Source organism: Falco biarmicus, chromosome 4 (genome assembly GCF_023638135.1).
Source record: "Falco biarmicus isolate bFalBia1 chromosome 4, bFalBia1.pri, whole genome shotgun sequence".
Lineage (NCBI taxonomy): Eukaryota > Metazoa > Chordata > Aves > Falconiformes > Falconidae > Falco > Falco biarmicus.
The window spans coordinates 71,154,561-71,177,345 of NC_079291.1; the positions used below are offsets into that span (position 1 = coordinate 71,154,561).

The 22,785-nt window shown below is 45.0% G+C and overlaps 1 protein-coding gene across 4 annotated transcripts in view; it reads left to right on the plus strand.

Moving 5' to 3' along the window:
• The window catches only part of CARHSP1 (calcium regulated heat stable protein 1), a 41,593-nt gene extending 19,354 nt beyond the window's left edge, over positions 1-22,239 (plus strand). Inside the window, exons 1-4 of one of the 4 annotated variants that reach the window (XM_056338304.1) lie at positions 1,535-2,968; positions 3,220-3,412; positions 6,368-6,490; positions 20,305-22,227. In XM_056338304.1, the coding sequence (XP_056194279.1) occupies positions 3,240-3,412; positions 6,368-6,490; positions 20,305-20,467 (459 nt within the window). In that variant the 5' untranslated portion in view covers positions 1,535-2,968; positions 3,220-3,239 and the 3' untranslated portion in view covers positions 20,468-22,227. Of the gene's footprint in view, positions 1-1,534; positions 2,969-3,096; positions 3,125-3,219; positions 3,413-6,367; positions 6,491-20,304 lie in introns of those variants that run through there. The other 3 variants (XM_056338302.1, XM_056338301.1, XM_056338303.1) reach the window with 3 other exon arrangements.
• Positions 22,240-22,785: the final 546 nt, after the last annotated feature.

The following is a 22,785-nucleotide window of genomic DNA, read 5'->3' on the forward strand; positions in this document are numbered from 1 at the left end:
TTGCCGTGAGGAAGTGGAGAGTGGTGGCTGGGCTGGAGGGACAGGGGAAGACTAATGGAAACAGGCTGGGAGGTGGTGGGCTTGTGAGAGATGTAAGAAAGTAGGTTTGTTCAGCTAGTCACAGAGGGGACAGTATTCGTGGTTGCTGAGGAAGGGCTGGTAGGCAGCTGTCTGAGTCTTAAGGGTGACTGTTGATTTGCAGAAGGTCAGTTCAGAACACAGACTAATATCCGAAAAGCATCTTTGAAGGCTGCCAGTAACTGCATTTGGAAGGCAAAACTTGTGTGAAGGGGAAGGCTGGGGGTGTGGGGTTTCAGTTTGAGTGTTTGCTGTGGGCTCCCTGCATAACCACTGCGCAGCCTCGGAGTGCCTCCAGCTGCCCGTCTGGGTCACGATAGTGTTTTTGCTCCTTCAAGAGTGCTACCAATGGAAATGAGTTAATCCCTCTGTGAACAATGTCAAGACAGTGGCTGAACCAGAACAAGCTGAAATACCTAAACTCCACCTTAGTCTTTGGAAAGGTTCAGATGAAGTGATCTTCTGCACCGAGCAAGCTGAGCGGAGGGTCTCAGGAGGCAGGAACTGCTATTATCCCACTGTACGCAGTGCAGTGTATAACTTGGTAATTCAGTGTGCAATCCTTGTCATTGTGTCTGATTTTTACAATTGTTGGAGAAGCCCAAGAGGCAAACAGATGTGCTGGTGCACTTGCATGAGCAGTGATAGAACATACATGCCGATATAGAGTATTGCTGAGCTGTAGTGTAGCCACAGGCTTCCTATTGCTGCTTGTTTGCATCCCCTCCTCTTCTGAGCTGTACTCGCTTGCTGCAGTGGGTGTGAAGTCGAGCGTAGCTGCTCCTGGCTGCCTCCAGCTGTGTGCATTTGTGTATTAGCTCTCACCGAGCTCTATCATGGTTTAGGACTTGTGTAATAGAAATTATGAGAGTCAAGGCCATTCATCTACTTTGGCCGTGGGCAGAGAACAAAAAGGGTATTTGTATAGTGAAATGGCACTGAATGTTCTACATCACTGTTTTATTTTATGTTTACAGAGCAGAGGGCACAAAAATAACATAAATGGGAACAATAACATACGTTAGCACACTTCTGACTCTATTTAGCTGCCTTTATTTGTAAATATTTTTGTGCTTCGTCTGTGTTTTGAAGAAAGGAGGGAAAATTCTCCTGCCTCTCTACCCTTGTTTGAGGAAGGGGCTGGGCAGTACATTGTAGTTGGCTCTACTGAATTGCTGTGGATGGGTGAATAGCTCTTCATTTTGCTCGTCACCTGACAAGCTGGTTTATATTTAGAATAGGAGAGAAAGTGCGATTCTGAAAGCTGTGTTTTCCCTTCTGCAAAGGCTAGACTGTGTGTGCTGAGTTATCAGAATGAGTTTTTAATTGTTTCCTCTTATTTTTCCTGTGACTTATTATAGTCCTGCTATGTGAAACATGCATTCCTTGAAAGCAAGGCACCCAAAGGAGAGTTCTTTCAAAATCTGAGGACACTTCCTCAGTACTGGTCAGCACAGCAGGGCTCTTTGGAGGAAGAGAAAGTTTGGAAAATCCTGTTCCTTTGGTGTTACCATCTCTGTCTTAGCTGAACACTGTTCCATGATGCTGGGCAGGTCATTAGCTGATGGGTAGCAAACGCCATCTGTATTTGAAATGCCATCTGTAAAGCTGTGGTTTTGTTTTCAGCTGAGATGTTGCTCTTGAGAACAGTGTGGAAATCTCAAGCTGGTACACAAGGGAACATGACTATCTACTTCTACCTTCTCAGCACCCTGAGCAATTAAACACAAAAGCCTTTGTTCCCTGGTGACTACATTCTTAAGAGGCCTTTTTAATTTTAGTCCTTAGTTTCAGGAAGAAATAATGGGAATTTGTCATTGACGAGAATGCTGCATCTCTCAAATGTCATGTGAAGGATCCACTCCATAATTCATGGGCTAGGGAGTGTGGGTGTCAAAAGGAGGGTGCATAATGGATGTAAGAGATTTCAGTTCAATGAAACTATTAGTCTTAAAGGCAGCTTTTCTTACCTGTATGGCATTCTCTTGACCCAGATCGCCACACTTTTTGCTAAATCATCCAGATATCCAGATATTTTTAGATTTTCTTAAGTAAGAGTGTGGTGAGTTATTGGTTATTTTTGTACAGTTTATTCCCCTTCCAATGCAGATGGGGAGTTGCACAGTAATACCAGAGCAGTGCTGATTGATTTTTCTTCTGTCACTGCTGTGCCTGTAAGCCATGCATTGGTGTGTGTAGAAGTGCTGCTGTTTCTTATCAGTCCTTCTCTTTCCATGGATTCTGTGAGTTAAGCTTGTTGTGTGATGAGGTGGATATTGCTGTTGGTGTGCTGAGAAAGGGGCCTTCTCCCTTCTCTGCTGTAGGATGTGAGTAAGAGCAAATGCGGCTTGGGCTGCTGGGGGTCTGATGGTAAACATGGACTGTTGGCTTCCCAGTTCCTGGAAGATTGCAGCAGACACAGACCTCCAGATCTCTACAGGCTGGAAGAGTTACTTCCCTGCAGTCAGCTACTGCCTCTCAGCTTTGTCCGTGTTCCTGTCCTCGGCAGAGTAAATTAACTGCCTGCCTCAGTCCGAAGTGAATTAAGGAGCACTCGTATGATTTTCTTCTTGCAGTCAAGCTGAGCTCTGACAGAATGTCTAATTATCTGCACTAATATCTGACCAGCAGCAATGGAGTTAGCATTGGTGATTGTATTGCCAGACTAACCTCCAGTAGTGGAGGTGCAGCCTTTACTTCAGCATTTCTCCTTCTAGTGTTTCTTTCTTGTAATGTGTGTTTGTGTGCAGATACAGGAGGCTCCTCTGCACTGTGGGTGTTCAAACCCCATCTGTCTGGGAGCTGTGTGGGGCACGCTGATACCGAGTGTTGGGGCTGAGCTCTGCTTCAGGAGCCGTTGCCTGTGAGTGAGGCAGGAGTAAGCAAATAAGTAAGTGTTAGTGTTAGAGTAATCTCTTTTCAGTGGAGCATCCTAGTACAGCTTACAAAAGCTGTGAGATTTAACAATAAGTAAACTTAAAAAAACCAGCTTGACACAGAGCAGGAGTTATTGGTGCAACTGTGTCCGTGTGTATGTCTGCAAAAAGTGAGTCATATTCTTACAAAATAATCAGCTGAAGAATTTGTGACTTCTATGACAATTCCCATTTTGGGCTAAGTCAGATCTCTTCCTCTCTCTAGGCTTTTCTCAGGTATCAGGAATGTCTTCTGAGCCCACTTCATCTGCCTCGCAGCAGTCCCCCACCTCTCCACCCTCACCCAGTTCTCTCCATCTGCCTGAAAACCGCAGGGTGAGAGATCGCTCCCCGTCACCCATGAGAGGATACCTCATTCCCAGTCCACTACCCACCCGACGGACCAGGACATTTTCAGCGTGAGTACTGGTTAACCCGTGTTTCATAGACACAACCAAACTATTGTCTTTGGGCAGAATGATCGCCCCCCTGCCAAGGGGAAGGGAGTTGGGGGAGGAGGGTTGTATCTGGAAGATGCTTTGGTATTTTACTGTTATCTCTTCTCCAATACATTCTGATACCACTAGATTCTTAGTCAAATATCCTGTAGTTTTTCAATGCTCTTTTTGTGCAAAGGGTGTTCAGAGTCTTTTCCACTCTTTTAAGACCAGAGTTTTGCAGGAAGGGGAAAATACACTTTGATTTTTCTAAACAGAGTTCCTTGTCTAAAGCTTTGCTTCACTTATGACACAGTTGTGGCTCTTGGGACTAGTTCCTGCTGGAGTTTCTTCATCAGCTCCACCTCCTTTTTTGGCATGACCTCTCTTCTCACCACCCCTGAAACACTGGACCAGACTTTACTGGATATTTTAGGTTTTTTTACTCCTGACATATGTGCTACCATCAGCCAGGTTACATTTTAGGGATGGTCCATGACCTGGTCACTTTTCAGAGGGCTTTTTTTCCTTTTCCTATTCAGCTTTCACATCTCTATCTTAAGATTGTTCAAATAGACCTGTAAAACACTGATTTTCAAGGTATGGACCCTGATCTCTTTGGTTCTCTGAGATTATATGAGGTTTTCTGTGAAATGTCATGAGGTTTGTTGCTATTTGTAGTTGTTTGAGGTAGTGATCCTACAGCAAAGCTGGCTTTCCCTGAGCTTTCCTGTGGCCCTGCGGTGCCAGGCAGGCTCCTGGGAGCCTGCTGTCTGAAGGGGACTTCCCTGCACTGCAGCAGCAGAAGATGGTGTTGCAAGGTTTGGCCATTGCAAAAAATTCCCAGTGCCTACGATGGGCCTCCCAGTGGGGTGCTAATCTGCAGAAGGCAATGTGGGCTTCTTTGTTAATCTCAGTGGCCCTTGAATCAGGGTGTGAGGGTATAAAGGGAGGCTGTGCACTTCTGTGTCACAGTCTTGCAATTACTTCTGTGTGAGGGAGGTCTGGCAGTGCTGAGTGGAACGCTGTGGAAGCAAGATTTCAAACCCGCAGCTAGCCTATTTTATGTTGCTTAATCTAGTTGGCATGCTTTTTCCTTTTGCTTCTTGCTGTGCAAGAAGCAGCTCTTCAAGAGTTATCCATGCAGATTTAAATAGCATCAGTCTCAACAATGCTTCGTATTAAAATTTCTGTATTCAAAATGAGGGAAAAAAGAACAGCAGCAGAAGAAGAAAAACTTGGACGTTGTCAGTTCCAAAAGCCTTCAAATGCCCTAAACTTTGTAATGAAAGTAGATTGCTAAAAGGAACATAATTGACTTGATAATTGGGGTTGCCCTTGAAAAGCAATTCCAAGCTAGCTTGCCTCAGTGCTGTGTTAATAATGAACTCTTTGTAATTCTTCTCAACTGTTAATCCTAATCTGGTTCTTACAAAACTGAAGAATTTGTTATTTGGCTTCGCAGTTCTTTTAATTATTAATTAGTGTAGGAATCTTGCTGTATTCATTTGCCCTGAAAATCAAAATAGCTCTAAATTTTTTTTATTTATTTTTAATGTCCTCTTTAAACAAGGAGAGATCTAGGTGAGCTCTGGCTGCGCAGTTGTATAGAAAAGATGAATGTGACAGGCAGTGGTTTGTTATTCAGTGAGATTGTTTGATTTTGGTTCATTTCAAGTGTGGGGCCTTATCCCCCACAGAGCTTTATCTCCTTGAAAGATGCAATTGAACTTGAATGGCTTATTTAGGGCAGTGAGTGGTTTTCTGTGTAGCAAGCACTTGTGGGGTCAGGGTGTGTTGTCAGCTTTATAGAGCTGGAGATTTCTTTTTCTTTAACACTTCTAACTGTATTTCTTTAGTGTTTGGTTGACTTATGTAACAGAGCTGTTACCACATCTTTTAATTGTTTTATTTAGCCTTCAGAAAACTTTTGGGAAAGCGATGTCAAAATTGCCATGATGCATGTAACCATATAGCAACACAATCACTTACTGAGTTTGACGAATCACACCAAAACCCTTTTCTAACACAGAAGCAACCTAGTGGATAGTCGTGGCATGAGAAGGCCCTGATCTAGTAACTCCTCTGTGTAAACCCCCTAAGATGGCCAAAATGGTTGGCTTCATAAATGAAAGTATTTGAGTGAGTTGGATCCCTGGAGATTCAACTCAGCATATTTGTTGGGGAAAATGATTTAATTATGCAGTTTTCAGGATGGGTCATAGTTCATTCAAGTTGTCTTTCTTGATGGCAGCAAGTTATTCTAAAAGTTTGTCTTCAAATCTGTCTCATGTTAAAATACAGGTCCCATGACAGTGGGGGAGGACATGAACCTTGAGTCTTGGTGTTATGCATACCAGTTAGGCTTCGTAGCCTACTGGAGTCACTTGCAGGTGAAATAATGACTTCACTGGATCCCAGTCTGGCAGGATGATGACAGACATGTATGCAGAAGGCATGTGTGTGTATGTCATACATGTGTACACATTTATACATGTCTTTATGCGCTGTGTTCTCTCAATACTATGTGCACACACTTTCTGTTAAGTTTGTGAAAGCACGTACAACACCTAGGTGTACGTTGGTACTCCTGAACTCATGAAAAGTATAAGATGCTTACATTTAGCATAGTGTCTAAAAGAATATTTGGCAGCGAGGTACAGCAGATGGATTCAAGATGGCAACTGATGAATAATAACTGATATATAATGCTAGCAAACACCTTCATCATCCTTATCTCTCTTTAAAAGGCTACAGGCAGAACGTGTGCAGTGTATGAAACTGAGTATTAAGCAGCTGCTACAGAGGAGTATACTCACTGAGGTTAAGTATTTGGACTGTTGTACTCATTTGCTTAGTGGGCTCTGGCTGACACACCTGGAAGCTGGTGCATCCATGCTCATCAGTGAACTGCTCTTTTTGTGCTTTCTTTTGCAGAACTGTCAGGGCATCGGAGGGTCCCATCTACAAAGGCATCTGTAAATGCTTCTGTCGCTCAAAAGGCCATGGCTTCATTACCCCAGCAGATGGGGGGCCCGACATCTTTGTGCACATCTCTGAGTAAGTCACTTGGGTGGTCGAGGAAGGCTGGAGCTTTGGTTTGCCTTTATTACTAAATGCTCTTGACATTTCAGATGCAGGTATGGTTTATGATCTGTCACCCTTACCTCAGCATAGAGGAGTTATGCAGATGTTACTGGCAGTGATAATTATGCTGTTCTTTTCCTGTATTGCTATAAATCTGTTTAGTTAAAAACTAGAAGACAATCCTGTCAAATCCCTTAGAATGAGCCGTGCAGTTTCACCCAGACCCAAAAACTTGCATTTACCTGAAGCCAATCATCTATGCAGTACTCGGTTTTAATTTAAAGATTTATAGCACTGAAAATTCACTACTTTTACTTTGCATTGCTTGTACCGTTATTAAAATAAAGGTTAACTACTGTTAAGAAAAGTCATACTTCATTACTTCCTTGAATTTATCTAGCTTCAATTTTGAGCAGTTTATAGCTAAAGCTTTCTCTGTTAAAGGGTTCATTACTATCTCCACTTTTTTGCCTTGAACACACCTCTGAATCTGCCTTTAGATAAACTAAACAGATTAAGCGTTTCAAGTCCCTCTTTCTCCTTTTTCTCCCATCTAGCACAGTCTTTCCAGTCTCTTTTCTAAGTGTGCTGTAGAATTTAAGTCTAGTTTCAAAACAATACACTGTACACATACTTTCAGTATATGGAGATAAAATCTTGTCCAGACTTCTGCTCTGTTTTTCTTTCTATACATCCCATAATCTCATTAGCCCTTTCATCCCTAGTCTTTTGCTGAGTTGCTTATCTGCTCTGACCTTAGTTAGCATCCTTTGCAGCGTCAGAGTTTGGTGCAGTCTTGGATACAGTCTGGCATCCCTGACTGCAGTGTTTGCATTCCTTGTTCTTAGATGTATGACTTCATATTTGGTTGCACATCTTACTTGGATAGGCCCTGACTGCCAAGGGATCCAGATCATACTCGGTGACTGATCTGTCCTTGACTGCTTGGCTAATCTACAAGGTTTTATAGACAATTTTGTATTTGTTTTTGGATTGAGATGTCAACCAGCGTTGGGCTGAAACTGGTCCCTGAGAGCAGGTACTAAGATTGCTCAATTGTTTTCCGATGACCTCTTTTAGATCTATCACCAATTTTTAGTCTACCTATTGCTTACAGTGTTGAAGCTGTATAATCCTCATTTGTTGTTTGGAGTGGTTATCCAGTGGCAAGTCAACAAAAGCCTTACCACAGTTGCTCATGCTGCCTCTGCTAGCTTTCCTGCTTGTGCATGTAGCACATGTCCTTGATGAAGGAGCCCATTGGCCGCCTTCCAGTTTTTTGAAATGTTACTTCGTGATGGGTGTTGGCAAGCCAAAGGTTTTTAGGACTCATGGGTGCAAATGGGCTGAGTGGTCTGATGTATGTGTTCAACCCAAGGACATGTTATTTAATATCTTCTTTTTCTTTCATATGATACAAATGCACTTTCTCCTTATTTCCTGAATAACTTAAAAATAACATTTCTTGTATCACAATCTAAAAATGTCACTGTGAACCGTGAACCTCTAGTCTGACCTATACAGTTACTGATCAGCAAGGTTTTAGTTAAAACAGGCCTCTCACAGAAACATGAATTCTCAGCCTTATAATGATTTCTTTTTAAAGAACTACATATTTTCAGTCCTGGGTTTTTTATCTACGTTTTGTCTTCCAATTAATTTGGTAAAATTCTCTTCAGTTATGAGAAATTAACCCTTTTATAACCCTAAAGATAACCTTTTGATCGAGGCTGCCCTTCTGTTTGTCTATACAAAATGTGAACTAATCTTTCAGGCGTTCCCAGTTCCTATCCTATGGTCCAACACATCTTTCTCTCTGGGCCCAAAATGCAGTACTTGATTCTGGTACACTAACTGCTCCTCACCTCAGTGCTCTTCCAATCTGCTATAATTCTTAGAAACTCCAGTGGTGATGTTTTTCTGTTTGGCTGTTGAAGACTCCCATGTGTCTCCTATGCTGAAATCCTGTGTGACACCATGAAAATAATTTGTTGTCTGCTGTGACGTTTGGTGGTCTGTGAGAGGGGTCCCCTCTCGTGGGCTGTGCTAGTTGGCGTTTTGATCCCATGGGCTGTGCTATTTAGTGTTTTGATCCCGTATGCTTTCAAAACTTTGATTGTGAGCCGTCAGCAAGCTATATTTGAGTAATTGTGCCCAGAATGTGGCGTGCCACTCTCCCCTTTCTTCCACCCGCTCAATCTATCCTAAAACGCTATTGAACAAGTCACCAAGGTTGTAGATGTTCATGGTCAGCCACACTTCTTGAGGTATTTTCAGCATGTTTATTTTGCTGATGTGTCTCAAGTTCTCTGCTGCTGTCACCCAGCTGTGCCCTCAGGCCACCCCTGCATGGGAAAGCTGAAGCAGATAAAGGATGAGAGGGGGAGAGCCACTGTCTGGGCAGGGGGTGACGGGCTCTGGCCCCCTCGGGTACAACCTCCAGCTTCCCTGGTCTCAACTTGGTGCCCTGCCCGCTGGGCCAGGCTGCTTCTCTTCATTTCTAGTTGCTTCATTTCAGTCTAATGCTCGCCTGCTGGGAGCTCTCTCCTTATGCCATGCTGCAGTACGCTGCAGCCTTCCTCTGCTACAGCAGATCTCTTAAGCTTACTGTAGATGAGAAGATTGGAGGGACCTCCTCGATCCCATCTGCTGCTGGAAGGTGCCTGTGCCTTTCTGGCAGATGCTTTACCCTACCCACTCAACAATTTGAGTGCTGGGGATCCACCGCCTCCCTGGGCGATCTCTTCCTGTAATCAACAGACCTGGGTCTTAGTTGTTTCTGATGTTTGACATCTCCTTTGCTTTCAGTATGGCCCTTCACTTCTTCCATCTCCACACCAAGTAAATGACACCTTTAATCTTTAAGCCTATCATTTATGTGTTCAAAGACTGTTTTCTTTGCTCTTTTCAGAAACATTTTTAGCAAGGTTAGTTCATTTGAATTTTGTAGGACTGAAGGATGTGCTTTATGGAACTTCTCTAGGCTCAATTCTGCTCCTTTGATGTCAGCAAGTTGGTTTTTTTTTCTGTTGAACCAGGACTGGGACACTGTTTTAAATGTTTCTTATGTCAGTCCCATCTCAGAACTTAAATTAAAAAATAGCTGATGTTGCTGCCTCAACCTGTTAGTCAAAAGTGCTATTATTAAAGTACCAAAGTTTTCAGCACATTGTGTTCTTTAATGACTCTGAGCATATTTGAATTGTTGGAAACAGCTTTTAGTGCTAGAGGGTGGTGGTATCACTGTCTTAATTCTGATGCAAAGCAGCACTGGAAAGGTGAATTAATAATGCCTTTCATTTCAGTTTGCTTCACAGTGAATTAGAAACTTTACTCTTTAGTAATGGGAATTGTTTATTGCAACAGCATTCTGTAGCCATCACTGTGGCTCAAGGGACTCCAATGACTCTGGTTTGTGTAGTGTGAGTTTTGAGATACTGCTTATGTTAATCATGCAATTCTTTTCTATCTATTTTACTCAGTTAAACCTGAATGCACGAGAGACATCAATCTGTGCACTGTCTCAGTGTGCTATAGGCATCTACTTGTAAAATGAAAGAGGATTGTTTCTCCTGAATCAGTTCTTCCTGAAAGCTAGGATTTCAGGAACATGGATAAAATGGTACGCCAGTCTGGATTTGGCAAGATAGACACTTCCTCTGTGTTCACCACTAAGCTGTGAGGATTAGTGAAGGTTTTGAGTATTGGGACCAGCTGCCTGTCTTGCAGATTAATATAATTTGAAACATAAAAATTTAATTTGAGGAATTAAACTTTTTCTTCCCTAAGCTTTGGGGAGCTGTAGGGTTACACTTCAGTGAAAGCATCCTCTGTAAAATGGAATGTCTGTTTCCTATAGCTTTCATGTTATTTTTGTAAGGTAATAACTCTTACATGGTATGTCCATTTCCATAAATGAGCATTAGCCTAAAAATAAGGTCAAATACATGTGGCATTCAAAAGCTTCTTCACTTGGCATCCGCAAAATTTTCTATTTCAATACGTATTTCAGTATGATGTCCCTGCCCAGGGCAGATCCTTCTCAACCCAGACACCATTCAATGATTCTATGATCTTTGCAATCGTTTAAGGTGCATGTGGACATGTTTTGGGAGTGGAACTTGCAGCAAAGTGGTGTTACTGTGAAGCTGGAGTTGTCAAGTGTGGGTAGATCCACACTATACAAAATGTCAGTTTGAAATACAGGTTTTAAAGGTCTTTTTCATCTGTGTGCCTTTGTCTGTTTTAACAAGTAGCCCTGAAGACTGGAGAAAATTTGTTTTGGATTTTGGTAATACTCGTGTGGAGCCAGTTCTTCTTTTTAACTCATTAGGTACAAATGTACAAAACTGTACAGTTAACCAGGGCAGCCTTGGAGTTATCTTCAAATGCTGACACTAGTAGGTGGTAGCTTTTCCTTTTGAGCCGTCCTTCTGTAGCAGGTAGAGGCATGGTGGCAGCTCTAGTGACAGCCACTGCAGGTGGTGGCAGCTTCCCGGCAGTGCTCGTGTCACCTTCTTGGATCGGTCTGTGGGTAGAGCATCTGGGATTGAAACAGTGTACCACAACTGCAGCACTGCTGGTGCTTGAGACGGGCAGATTAGAGGCAGCTCATGCACACCAACCTGAGTGACCGTTCCTGCCTGCAGATGCATGGCCTGAAGCAGTGAGGAAGCCGTCGCAGCCCTGCCACCAGCCAAAGGTGCCAGTCACAGGCTCACTGCTGCTTTCTGCACTGCACACGCAGCAGGTCCTGCTTCCTTGTGTTTGTTGAAAATAGTTCTCAAGTTGGTATAAACAATTGTACTAGGAAAATGTTACGGCTCGTTGAGTGTGGTGACATTTTGTTTTTCTTGGTTTCATACTTTGCCCTTCTCCAGAACAGAAAACAAAATGTGCTTGCTAGTAGTGAGTGTCAAACCCCAGCTGGCAAGCACAGGGATGGAGGAGTTGCGGAGATGGTAATTCCAGATAATGTCTCTGGAAAGCTGGAAGCAAAGGCAAATTCATTTGCCTGGAGTGAAACTTCTAAAAAGCCCGTAATTATGCTTTTAATAGTGACATGTACTGTTAATGCTTTCATTTCCACCAGCCTGTATCATGATCCACTCTCACCAAATGGATGGTGTTATTGTGGCATCAGTGCTGAGAACCGTTTCCTCCCTGGTGTCTTACCTCTCCCGCTGTTGTTCTGTAGTGTTCTGTCAGCTCTCACAAACAGGAGCCATTTTGGTTGTTACTGAAATGTAACGGCTCTGGTGGCTTCAATTTCACTCTCTTGCCATCTTCCTGTAGAGGTGGCATGTTTCTGGAGAGCAGATGGGGAACCCTTGCAGTGGTGGCTGCAGAGGTCCCCTGCCTTGTGCTGGGGGTGGCCGCACAGGTGGGTTCCTATCAGCTCAGCTCCCCAGTCAGGGGCCTGAGGGCATGTCCAAGGGGGGGCAGGGGCGGTGGGGTGGGGGTGTCTGTAGCACAGATTCAATGATGTGCTTTAGAGCACTACATAAGAATCCCACTCTTCTGCTTTCCCAGTGTATTTGGGAGTGGGCACATGATGGATACTCGTTTACTCTCTGGGCTTTTGAGTTTTACTGGGATTTGGCCTGAAGCCTGTGTACCTGCAAGGGCAAGTCAAGGAGGTAGTTCACCAGGGAGCAGTGGCAAATGAATGACTGCACTCTTGGTTTTTTTAGAGATTTTATTTTGCAAAAGCAGCTGATTTAATGGAACAGAAAAAACACGTGCAGTGCTTGTGGGTTTTCTGCAGTTTGCTAGTACTTGGCTCTGAAGGGGAAAATGCTGCATTGCAGAGGCCTTCAGGCTGTCCTTCAGGTGCGGTTCCTGACCCCATGCTTAGTGATGGCTTTGGAGAACTGACGCTTTACTTCCCCTGGGACACTGACACACAGCACTCCTGGGTCTCTGGAGAGATCCTGAGTTTGCTGTGCTTTGCTTGTGTGTTGTGTTGTGATCTCAGGAGATTATGTTTATAGTGCCTGTAACTCAGGAGTACTGACCAGAAATGGTGTCTTGGTGAGCTCCCAAGTGGAGATATGGGCCCGTTCTGCTGTTCTGCCAGTTACTGGCTGTGCTGGAGATGTACTATCAGCCGCATCTTCCTGCAGGAAGGGACCCAGCTGGGTATCTGCTGCTGTCCTGCTGCATTGAGGAGCTGGCTTTGAGCTTTTCATGTCCATGGAGAGATCATCTTTTCATGCTCCTTTCTTTCCTCTGATTTTCTACCGGATCATTATGTTTAATGGAAAGCATTAAATCTCTTCTGGCTCTTCTGTGATGCTGTTCTTCTGGTGGAGTATAACAATATGGGCTGGAAATTTAACTGATAATTATAAACAAACTGAGAGCTGAATTTGAGCTGAGAGAACAAACCTTTCCAGCCTCTCTGCCTTTTCTGTGAACTAGCAGCAAAACAGTTTCTGCTGGCTGCAACCGACTGCTGTGGGGCTGTGGGAAGCCAAATCTGAGCTTTCTGATTTCCTTCAAAGTACTTAAAGCACTTAATGACTTACCTGCTTTGGGCTGCAAGCTTCCTGATGTGCTTTCTGGTGCCTTGCTGCATCTGTTGAAGTGTCTGAAATCAGTAGATTATCTGGGACGGGGAGGGGAGGCAGCAGATTACCAGATTTTACTTGAGGGGTTTGGCTTTTTTGCACCTTTTCCTAAGGGTTCCCCGCACCCCCCCAGCTGGCTCAGAAAACTCACCTTGCACTAGTGTGTGCAGGAGAGCCAGCTTGCTGTGGTTGTTACTGTTGCAAAACCTTCCCAGGATCTTCGCCTAAGTGATACAAACTGTACTAGGTCAAAAGCCACGACTCAGGCTCTGTCTGCAAGCCAGGAAGCGGGCATTGAGGACGGCTGTGGCCACCCGAGGATGGAAGTCCTTTGTGGTTAGTGAGCACAGAACATAACTGCCCTGGAGTTGGTTTCCAGATGCAAACAATAGCTGTTATTGGGACAGGATCCAAGTTCCATGCTTGCAGGAACAGGCATTTTTTCTGTACCTCTGACTGAGTAAACATAGGCATCCTTGGAGAGTTCTTCCTCTTGTCATCACCAGTTTCTTCCTCATGGAGTGTGGTGTGCTACCTAGTGTTGAACTAGCTGCTGGAAGTAGATAGAGCCATAACTACCCCTGAATGTGGATTCAACTCCGATGACTAGAGATGTCAGTAGAGAACTGGGCAAGAACATGAGGTATCCACTGTACTGGGAGGAAAGTGCAGCTTCTGTCCTAGACAGGGCAGCTCCTGGGACGATCTCTCTGCAATGGCACAAAGGCCACGGCAATCCAGTGCCAGAGACCTTGAATATTAACAGCTGGGATTCTTCAGAGTCTGGACCTCTTTTACATTTTCTGTCCCAGTTATGTGACTGGTGGGTGAGGCAGCCCTGCTCCTGCTTTGCCTACCAGCTGGCTTGATAAGGTCATCGCTGGCTTTGCTGATGAATGCTGGAGTGCTGTCATCTTACCCTGGGGCTGCATGGCAGGGCATTTGGGATTAGTAACTCAGAACAGTTCACCACTCTGTCATGTCCTGCTGTTTAATGAAAATACAGGTTTCCTGGGAGGTGTGTGGAGCTGTGAAATGAGCTTTAAGAAGCCCATGAGATAATGCAGCCCATTGATCCATGTGGCTATATGGTGTGATCCATGGCAGCTTGTTGACTAGCAAGGCTCTGAATTCACTGAAAACTCTTGTTCAAAAATGTTTCCATGTAACTTTGTCTTTGTCCCAAGAGGTTTAAATAGAGCCCTGGAATATGGATAGCAGCTGTGAGAAGGAAGAACTAGAACATTCCTTATTTAGGTAATTTCCTAATAACCTCCCAGTTCCCTAAAAATAGTGCAGGATAAAATTCTCCGCCATACCAGACTGGCGCTGAGCTGGGAAATGGGAGTTGCTGGATAATCTAAAACTCACTCTATTGTGTCTCTACTGACACTAACATCAGGAAAACATTTCCTATTTTTAGCTTGATTTATTGAAGTGTCTTAAAGTTCCTGGATATGTAGATATCCATTATTTTGAATAAAATTTGCATACCAATCTCTTAAATAGTAGTGAAACTCTCCACCTCTAGATGAACATTGAATAGATGAACCTTTATTGTATAGTTAGGGTAAAAGTAAAAAATACAGATCTAAAAATATTTAATTAATATATAACATCAAAAAGTCCATGTTTAACTTTCTCTATCAAATTATTCAGGTAATTTATATTGTATATAAAGTGGCTGTTGTAGGCTGAATCTGTTCCAAGATCTCTGTTTACTTTCTCTGATCTTTTCCAGTTCATTTCCCTCCCAGCCCTTACGGCAATTGCTTTCTGATGGAGGATCTTCCCGCAGCTTTCTGCAGGGCTCTGCCTCCAGTGCCATACCATCTCATCACCTTTCACGTGCCATTTCATTGTTCTTTCTTGACACCGCCAGAAGTACTGCACAGTCTGGATGTTGTTTGTTCCTGCTTCTAAGCAACACATAGCGGTACCAATGCTGGAGTAAGTCTGCATCTGTCCCAGAAGCAGCATTTGGTGGGCAAACAATGTGCTGGAAACATTGTTCACAAACAAGTTTCCTCAGGCTGCTAACTAAGACCTTTGCCCTCTTGCTTTTCATGTGCGCTGGGGACAATGAGTTAATAATCTCGTGTTCAGTAGGCACCAAGTATAACTGGTAATCAGAAAGCTGTAGGACAGAAAAGAATGTCTGATCTGTGGGAGAATGTTTTAAAGGCCAAAAGCAGAAAATTAAATTTCAGCCATTTGTGTGGCCACAAACTTTTTGCACAGCTGTGCAAAGGACAGGCCTTGTCTTCGTGAGGTAAGGTCAACTCAACAGCAAGGAAAGAAATAAGACAAGCTAGGGGATGAGAAGAAGCCGTGTTGGGGTTGAATCGGGTTTTATCACAAGCTTTAGTCTCTGGTAGTGTCAGTTTGGGTAAGGAAAGAAACCAAGAAAGGATCTGGTGCTGTCAGCATAATGCTCGGCCTTCTAAGAAGTGCATTCTAATGTGGGGAAGCGTACCTTTCTGCGTAATGCTTACAGCTGAGCTGGCTCTGGGGCTGCTGTGATCTTTTTAGTAGAAAGGACAGGAGTAATTAACCTCAGGATCCAAGCATAAGAAGTCTGGGTCAGCAAACGTTTGGGTTTTTGATTTTGGTATTTGGTGTGGGGTTTCTTTTGGGTTTTGGTTTGGCAGACCAGTGGCTGTAGACAGTACCCTGAACAGTTGTCTAACGAATGCTGAGGAGTGCAGTGGCTTTCGGTGATAGCTGAGTGTCCTCCAGTCTGGGCTGGTCCCTTTACTTTTCCTCTCCCTGACTGCAACTTGTCATATGTTAGGCAACTGTTTCTGTGTGTGTACTGATTTGTTTGTTCTTAATTTCTTAGAAAAACAGGACCACTTTGGTTTTCAGTACACCTACACCCCTTTTTTACCAGAACCTATCCTGGTATATATTCATAGTTCAGTTTAACTCGCCCCAACAAAACACTAATCTTTTTTTTTTTAGCACTGAAGCTGTACTTCTTCACTTGAACTTGAAGATTCAAGTGATAGCTAATTTACCTCTGTTTTTCAGGAGCTTAAACCCCAACATTTGTGTACTGGCACCTCTTTGGTACTTCAGGAGATGGTGTAAATCCACTTCCCTTGGCATTAACCATACCTACTGAAATCTTTTGCAGATTTCAGATGTTTATTTCGCTAACTGCATCTTATCCTGTTTTACAGGAGCTTTTAGAGAACATGTAAGGTTCCTGTTAATTAAAAAACCCTTTCAGCCAAGCGTGCGATCCCTTCCTGGGAAGGGCATCCGTTTCATTTGATGCCTGCAAAGCGGTGACCGAGCTCACCGCTTGCTGTGCATGTTCATCCTCCATGCAGGAATCAAAGGAAATGCCTAGAGCTGTGGAGTGGGCAGCTGTAACGTCAAGACTGGTGCCGCAGCCCCTTCCCCAGCCCCCTGCCCGGCTCTGGACACGCTCCAGCCCCTCTGCGTCCCTCCTGCCGTGAGGGGCCCGACACTGACCCCAGGGTCCGAGGTGCAGCCTCACCAGTGCCCAGCGCAGGGGGACGGGCACTGCCCCGGCCCTGCTGGCCACGCTGTTCCGGGTACCAGCCAGGGTGCTGCCGGCCGCCTTGGCCACCTGGGCACACTGGGGGCTCACGCCCAGCCGGCTGCTGAGCAGCCCCCCCAGGCCCTTTCCCACCGGGCACCTTCCCAGCCCCCTGCCCCAGCCTGTGGCGCTGCCGGGGCTGGTGTGACCCACGGGCAGGGCCCGGCACTGAGCCCTGTTGAACCTCACTCAGTGGCCTCGGCCGCTCGGCCCGGCCTGCCCAGACCCCCCCGCAGAGCCCCCTGCCCCCCAGCACCCCCCAGCTGGGGGTCACCTGCAGCCTGACTGAGGGGGCACTCGATCCCCTCGCCCAGCCCGTCGGTACAGACGTTACCCAGGGCTGGCCCCAGCACCGAGCCCTGGGGAACACTTGTGCCTGTCCAAGGGGAGCAGCCAGTCACCGGTTGTTTCCTCCTGGACTGTGGGTGTGGGGACTTTGTTCTGCTCCTTGTCCCCGTCTTCCAGCTCAGGGGGCTGAGCACCCCGAGGGTAACTGGTCTGACTGCTAAAGACTGAGGCAAAGAAAGTATTAAGTACCTCAGCCTTTTCCTCATCCTTTGTGGCAATGTTCCCAGCTGCATCCAATAAAGGATGCAGATTAGCCTTGGCCATCCTTTTGTTTCTAATTTATTTGTAAAACCAGTTTTTGTTATCTTTTATAGCAGTGGCCAGTGTGAGTTCTAGCTGGGCTTCTCCTCTCTAATCTTTGCCCTGCATAACCTCATGACATCCTTATAGTCCTCCAGAGCTGCCTGCCCCTTCTTCCAGAGGTGCTAAACTCTCCTTGTTCCCCTGAGCTCCAGCCACAGCTCTCTGTTACATTATGACTTGTTCCAGTGGCTTAGTTGTACTTGAGTCAGTGCAGATTTTCTGCTTCAGCTTGTATTCCCTGTGTTAATCACATGTGATGTGAGAAATGTCTCTGCTTGCTGTGTTTTGCTAGTCCCATGTTCCTTTCTACGGATGAAAGGTCTGTGCTGTATTGCCTGCCACTGAGAGGTGCTGTCTTGCTCAGGTAGAACTGATGTTCTGCGTGGGTTGTGTTGTGAGTTGCTGCTCGTGGCAGCGTGGTTTTAGCTCAATAGCAACACATTTTTTTGGCAACAAAGGATCATTCAAGAGAGAAAGATGATGCCATTTTTTTTTCATGGCATTCCTATTTTCACCCATGGTTTGACCCTCTTCTGTGTGTCTTCTTATGGCTTCATGTCCACTTGTCAGGCTTTAAGACAGTACGGGTAGCATCTTATCATCCTTGCTTGAAATTGGTAAACTGCAGAGAATTTGGTGGCAAATTTCTTTGGCAGTAAAAAAGGTAAACTAATCTCTGCTTCTCGAAGGACAGTAAGTATTGTGTGTGCAACCCCTTCACTCCTGAAGAAATCTTAAACCTTTAGCGGTGGGGTGAGTGGGACATAAATGAAGGCAGTGACTGCAGAGGACAGCCACAGTGAGACCTGGGTTTGGGAGTCTGCCCGGTGTGCGGGGGCTGAGGCTGGGCTGGCATGGCCCTGGGGAGTCTGGTGGTAAATAAAGGGCAGTCAGATGAGCCTGCGTGGGGAGGGAAGGGCTGTCAGGTCTGATGAAGGGGGCTTTATCTTAACTTCTCCGAAGATATTTTTTCTGGCTTCAATTTACTGCCATTTCCTCAGGCACTGCGCCGAGGAGTTCAGCTTAGTACATGCTCCCTTGGGACTGATTCCTGGAGTAGGGGTGTAGCCCAGGGAAGTAAAGTCTGGAGGACATGCATTTCAAGTCACAGGCCTTGGCAGTGCTTTTAACTCCTTGTAGCAGGTTTTAGATCCATACTTAGATAGAGGAGCACTTTCAATATCACGTTGATACAATCAGTTAGCAAACAATGACTTTTCTTTTGAATTTCCCATGGGAGAAATTGAAATTTATGGGTCAGCTTTAGCTTCCCCTGTACATGCCTGCTTACCATGTCTCATCCCTGAGTACAAGCTGCTTCTGCTCAGCCACAGCCCGACGCACCAGCTTCCTGAGCAGCCGTCGGATGCACAAGTTGGAGGGGAGCAGGAGCTGAGGCAGCCCTTAAAGGGGGAAGGCTGGCGGAGAGGCAGTGTAGGAGATGAAGCTGAAGTTTTGCAGAATTGCAGGGAGAAGCAAAATCTGATGTGAAGTTACAACTGGCAGTAAGGGCCAATTTGTTTACCTCTATCAGTCCTGCCAGTCTTTCCTGCAATAGAAAAGCTGTAACAATAACAGGTCGCAGGACAAGAGTGGATATGAAGGGCGCTGCTAAAATCTTAGATCCCTACAATTAACAGAAACATTTGTGGGGTAAGATTCCTGGGTGGTGTGAGTATGTTCTCAGTGAAGGCAACTAACAAACTCAACGGCACATGCCAAATTTCTGACCTAGAAGACTTTTTTTCTTTTTTGTTTCCCTGGACCCAAATCTTAACCCACAGTGTAATATGAGTACACAAGCAATTAGGCATCCAGTAGAATTAATTAGTGTTGTATTTTTTAACAAATACAAATGCAGCTAAGAAACACTGAAAAAAAGGTCAAACAACAAGACATCTAAAACCTAGGTTGTCAGAGAAGGGGAACCTGAGCATGGCATCGTGTAGGTGTTTTTAGAGGAAGGTGCAGTAGCATCCTTTCTGCTGTCAGACCCTGGTAATGCAGGTTGGAAGTTGTCTCTGCCTGTCGTGGGCGCATGCTGGGATCTTTATTAAAAAGCTCTGATCTTGAGCACAGTGGTAGAGGTGAGGAAGGCTGTTACCCTTTGCAGTTCTCTGTTTCATCAGTGCATTGTTCTGAACAGAAGGTGACAGCTCTTTTACCATTTCCCACTGGTTATGGATAAGGCCTCACAAGCAGTAACAAATGTGTGGTGGGAGTCCTCCAGCATCCCACGTCATCACACTGGTAAGTAAAGGCTAAGTAGGAGTGAGCGACTCCTGGAAATCTTCCAAAGTGCTGGAGGAGACTTGTAATGTAACATGTCAGGGTGGCAGAACTCTTTTTTTTGCACATCAAGTAATTTTGAAATATTTGATTCCATGTCTTATTTGGGCTTCCCCCCCTCCCCTGCCCCCATACCACAGACAAACTGTGTTATGGTGGAATAACCTAAAGGTAAAATCAATGACTGGCATTTTCTTTAAAAAAAGAACACAAAAACAAAACACCCATCTCAAGCTCAAAAAGCTTAGATGAAAGGAGGAAAAACCGTAAAATAATCTAAGTTCCAGTTTAAAACAACAAACCCCCAAACTAAGTGCCAAGCAGTGTCAGCCCTGCCCTCTAGTGCTGCCGGCGAGTAAGAGGTTGTTACCTGGTTCACAGCGATGTCCAAGGCTGGGCTCACCTTTTTCTTTAAGGCATATTTAAGTATGGGTGGTTTTGTAGTTGTTTTGGGGGTTTTTTTGTTAGTTGGTTTGGTGGTGTTTTTTTTTTAGGGTGGTGCTCTTTATGGTGTTTGTATGGGATTTGCTACAAGACAACCAAGATCAACTTCAGGCTTTGGTGGATGATGGGCTCAATTAAAAGAAACCACCTGAAGTATCTTGAGCACCTAAGATAATCCTTATGATAAAAACTTAAATATGCTGCAAAAGAAGTAAAAGTGTTTATGTGATTTGTGATTAACTGAAGCTTCCCCTCCACAGTATCGAAGGCGAGTATGTTCCTGTGGCAGGCGATGAGGTCACCTACAAGATGTGTACCATCCCTCCAAAGAACGAGAAGCTTCAGGCAGTGGAGGTGGTGATCACCCACCTCGCTCCTGGAACCAAGCACGAGACCTGGTCGGGGCACGTTGTCAGCTCCTGAGGCATCCCAGAGCGATGTGGCTGCTGCCTGCACGGTCACTGCTCGGCTGCCTGCAGGGGACCTGCCCGAAGAATATTCTACGTATTGTGTGGGAGGAGATGCTGCATTGTCAATAAAGCAGAAGCAGGCCAAATTTCCCAATTTTACAGCTGGCCTGGGAAAAAAAAAGGGGGGGGGGAGGGGGGCAATTCAAATGCTAATGAAAAAAATCTAGCACAGTGTGTTTACAAAAAGTGTATTTTAAAGAGACCTAGTTTGTGTGCTTGGTGGAGGAGGGAAGGTTTGTTTTTTCTTTTATCTTGTGAACTGATTCCAGGAGATGCCCAGGGGAATTGGGAGAGGTTTGAAGGAGAGCTCTTCTAATGTGGGCTGCTGGAGCAGAGGCATGATCCGAGGCCCTGGAGGTGTGTGAGCACTGTGGGCCCTTGAGATGCTCGTCTGTAAGGGCTGGAGTACACTTACTGCTAATAACAGTTCCTGAATGCCTTGGCTGGAGAGATGGAGGGGTGCTCGTTGCTGTGATTTGTTTGCCTCATGGAAGGAAGTTCACAAACAGAGCAGCTGCCGCAGGGTGGAAAATCTCCATCTGGTGGTTACGCTCCAATGACCATGGCTGGGTGCCCTTCAGGTGCACCGTTTGCAAATGGCACATCTGCGTATGTGTGGAATATTGTAGTTTTAATGCCTGCATTGTTTGTGAATTTACTTAGGTGCCTTGATGGGTGATTAGCAACAGATTTTAAAGGCCAGTATTAAAAAACCAACAACAGACAAACAAAACTAACCCCAAAAAATTGCTTCAAGGTAAGTGGTAGAAAGCTGTAGAGTAGTGGATACTTCACAGCCTCTGACTGTGTGTGAATTTAGACAAAGCTGAAGATGACCTTCTTGGCTGCATGTAGTTGAATGTCTGCCATGGTATTCCACTGGGCAGGCAGGATAACTGTACTCCTGAAAATCAAGTTACGTGCTGTTCAGATGACTGTCTGTAAGATGCTGTGTGAGTTACTTAACAGGCTCAGCTGTCTTGGTGAAGTAGATTCTGCAGATGTTTCCCTGGAAAACTTGCTTGGTAGGATGTGATATGGTCACCCTTGCCCAGACTCTTCTCTGCCTGCAAGATTTCGTGTAGTTGTAGTGCAGCTAAATTAGTTCTGTTCCTCTTTGCCTTCCACATCTCTTTTTCAAATGAAGCATTTTTCTCTATTGTGTTTCTAACAGTGGATTTTTATTGACTTTGCAAATAATAATAAAAAAAAAATAAAAAAACATGGCGTGATACTCTTCTGTTAGTTGTGTGAAACAGTGTAACTTCCTTTGCCTGTTTGCAGCAGATGGTCTGTTTGATGTCTGACCTGGGGAGAGCCCAGCTCTGTGGAGGTTAGTAACTGCTCTGATGGCTTGTTCTACCTTAGCTGCACCCGTATTACGCTGTAGTGTACGGTAACGACCAGCCTGTAGTGAAGTTTTGTGTTTTACTAACTGTAGGACTTAGTAGTGGTGGATTTAACACTATCCAGATTGTTGGAATATCACACGCTGCTTCCTTTGCAATAAATGTGACCATTATAATGCTTTAACGTAAGTCTTCAGGCTGCTGTCTGTGTAGGTGGTGTTGAAGATGATGAGCATTGAAGTCAGAGGAGAATGCAGGTGCCTGCATATGCACACCTGTATGATGATATTTAAAAGTGTTTTAAAAAGCATTGTAGTATCAACTGACTAGCATTTCCAGAAAGATTAGGGAGTAATTGAGCAAGTTTTCTGGCTGTTTAATAGGTTACTGTATAATACATGCTACTACTTCTATAAATACATTTATTTTCATTATATAATATTAAATATTCTTTGTATTAACGTACAGCAGGGAGGTATAGCCTGGTCATTGCAGCTGAAACCTGGGGGAGGCGGGAGGAGGGCAGAACATATCAGAAGGGGCTCCCAGGACTATTCAGAAATGTCGCCGCAAGGCTTTAGCCAGGCCTCGGGGAATGGCCGAGCCGGGGCTGCTGAAGGCTGAACGTGCCCTGTTCAGTTAAACTCACGCTAGAGAAAGTAAGGCCGGGAGCAAGGGACTGGGCGTCGTGGGCTGCTTCCATCTGTTTTGTTTTTCCTTTCCCTCAGAGACAGAACGCTTGCCTCTCATCTGCTGGCAGGACAGGCGGAAGACAAACCTTGGCTACTGGCAGTGGCTGTGCAAGTGCAGAGCAAGGCTTTCGGATCCGAGCCTCGGGTACGTGCCTGCAGCTGCCTGCGCCTGGGGCTGAAAACAGCTCTGGGTTTGGTCCTGCATAGGACACTTTGCATAGCAGCTTCCT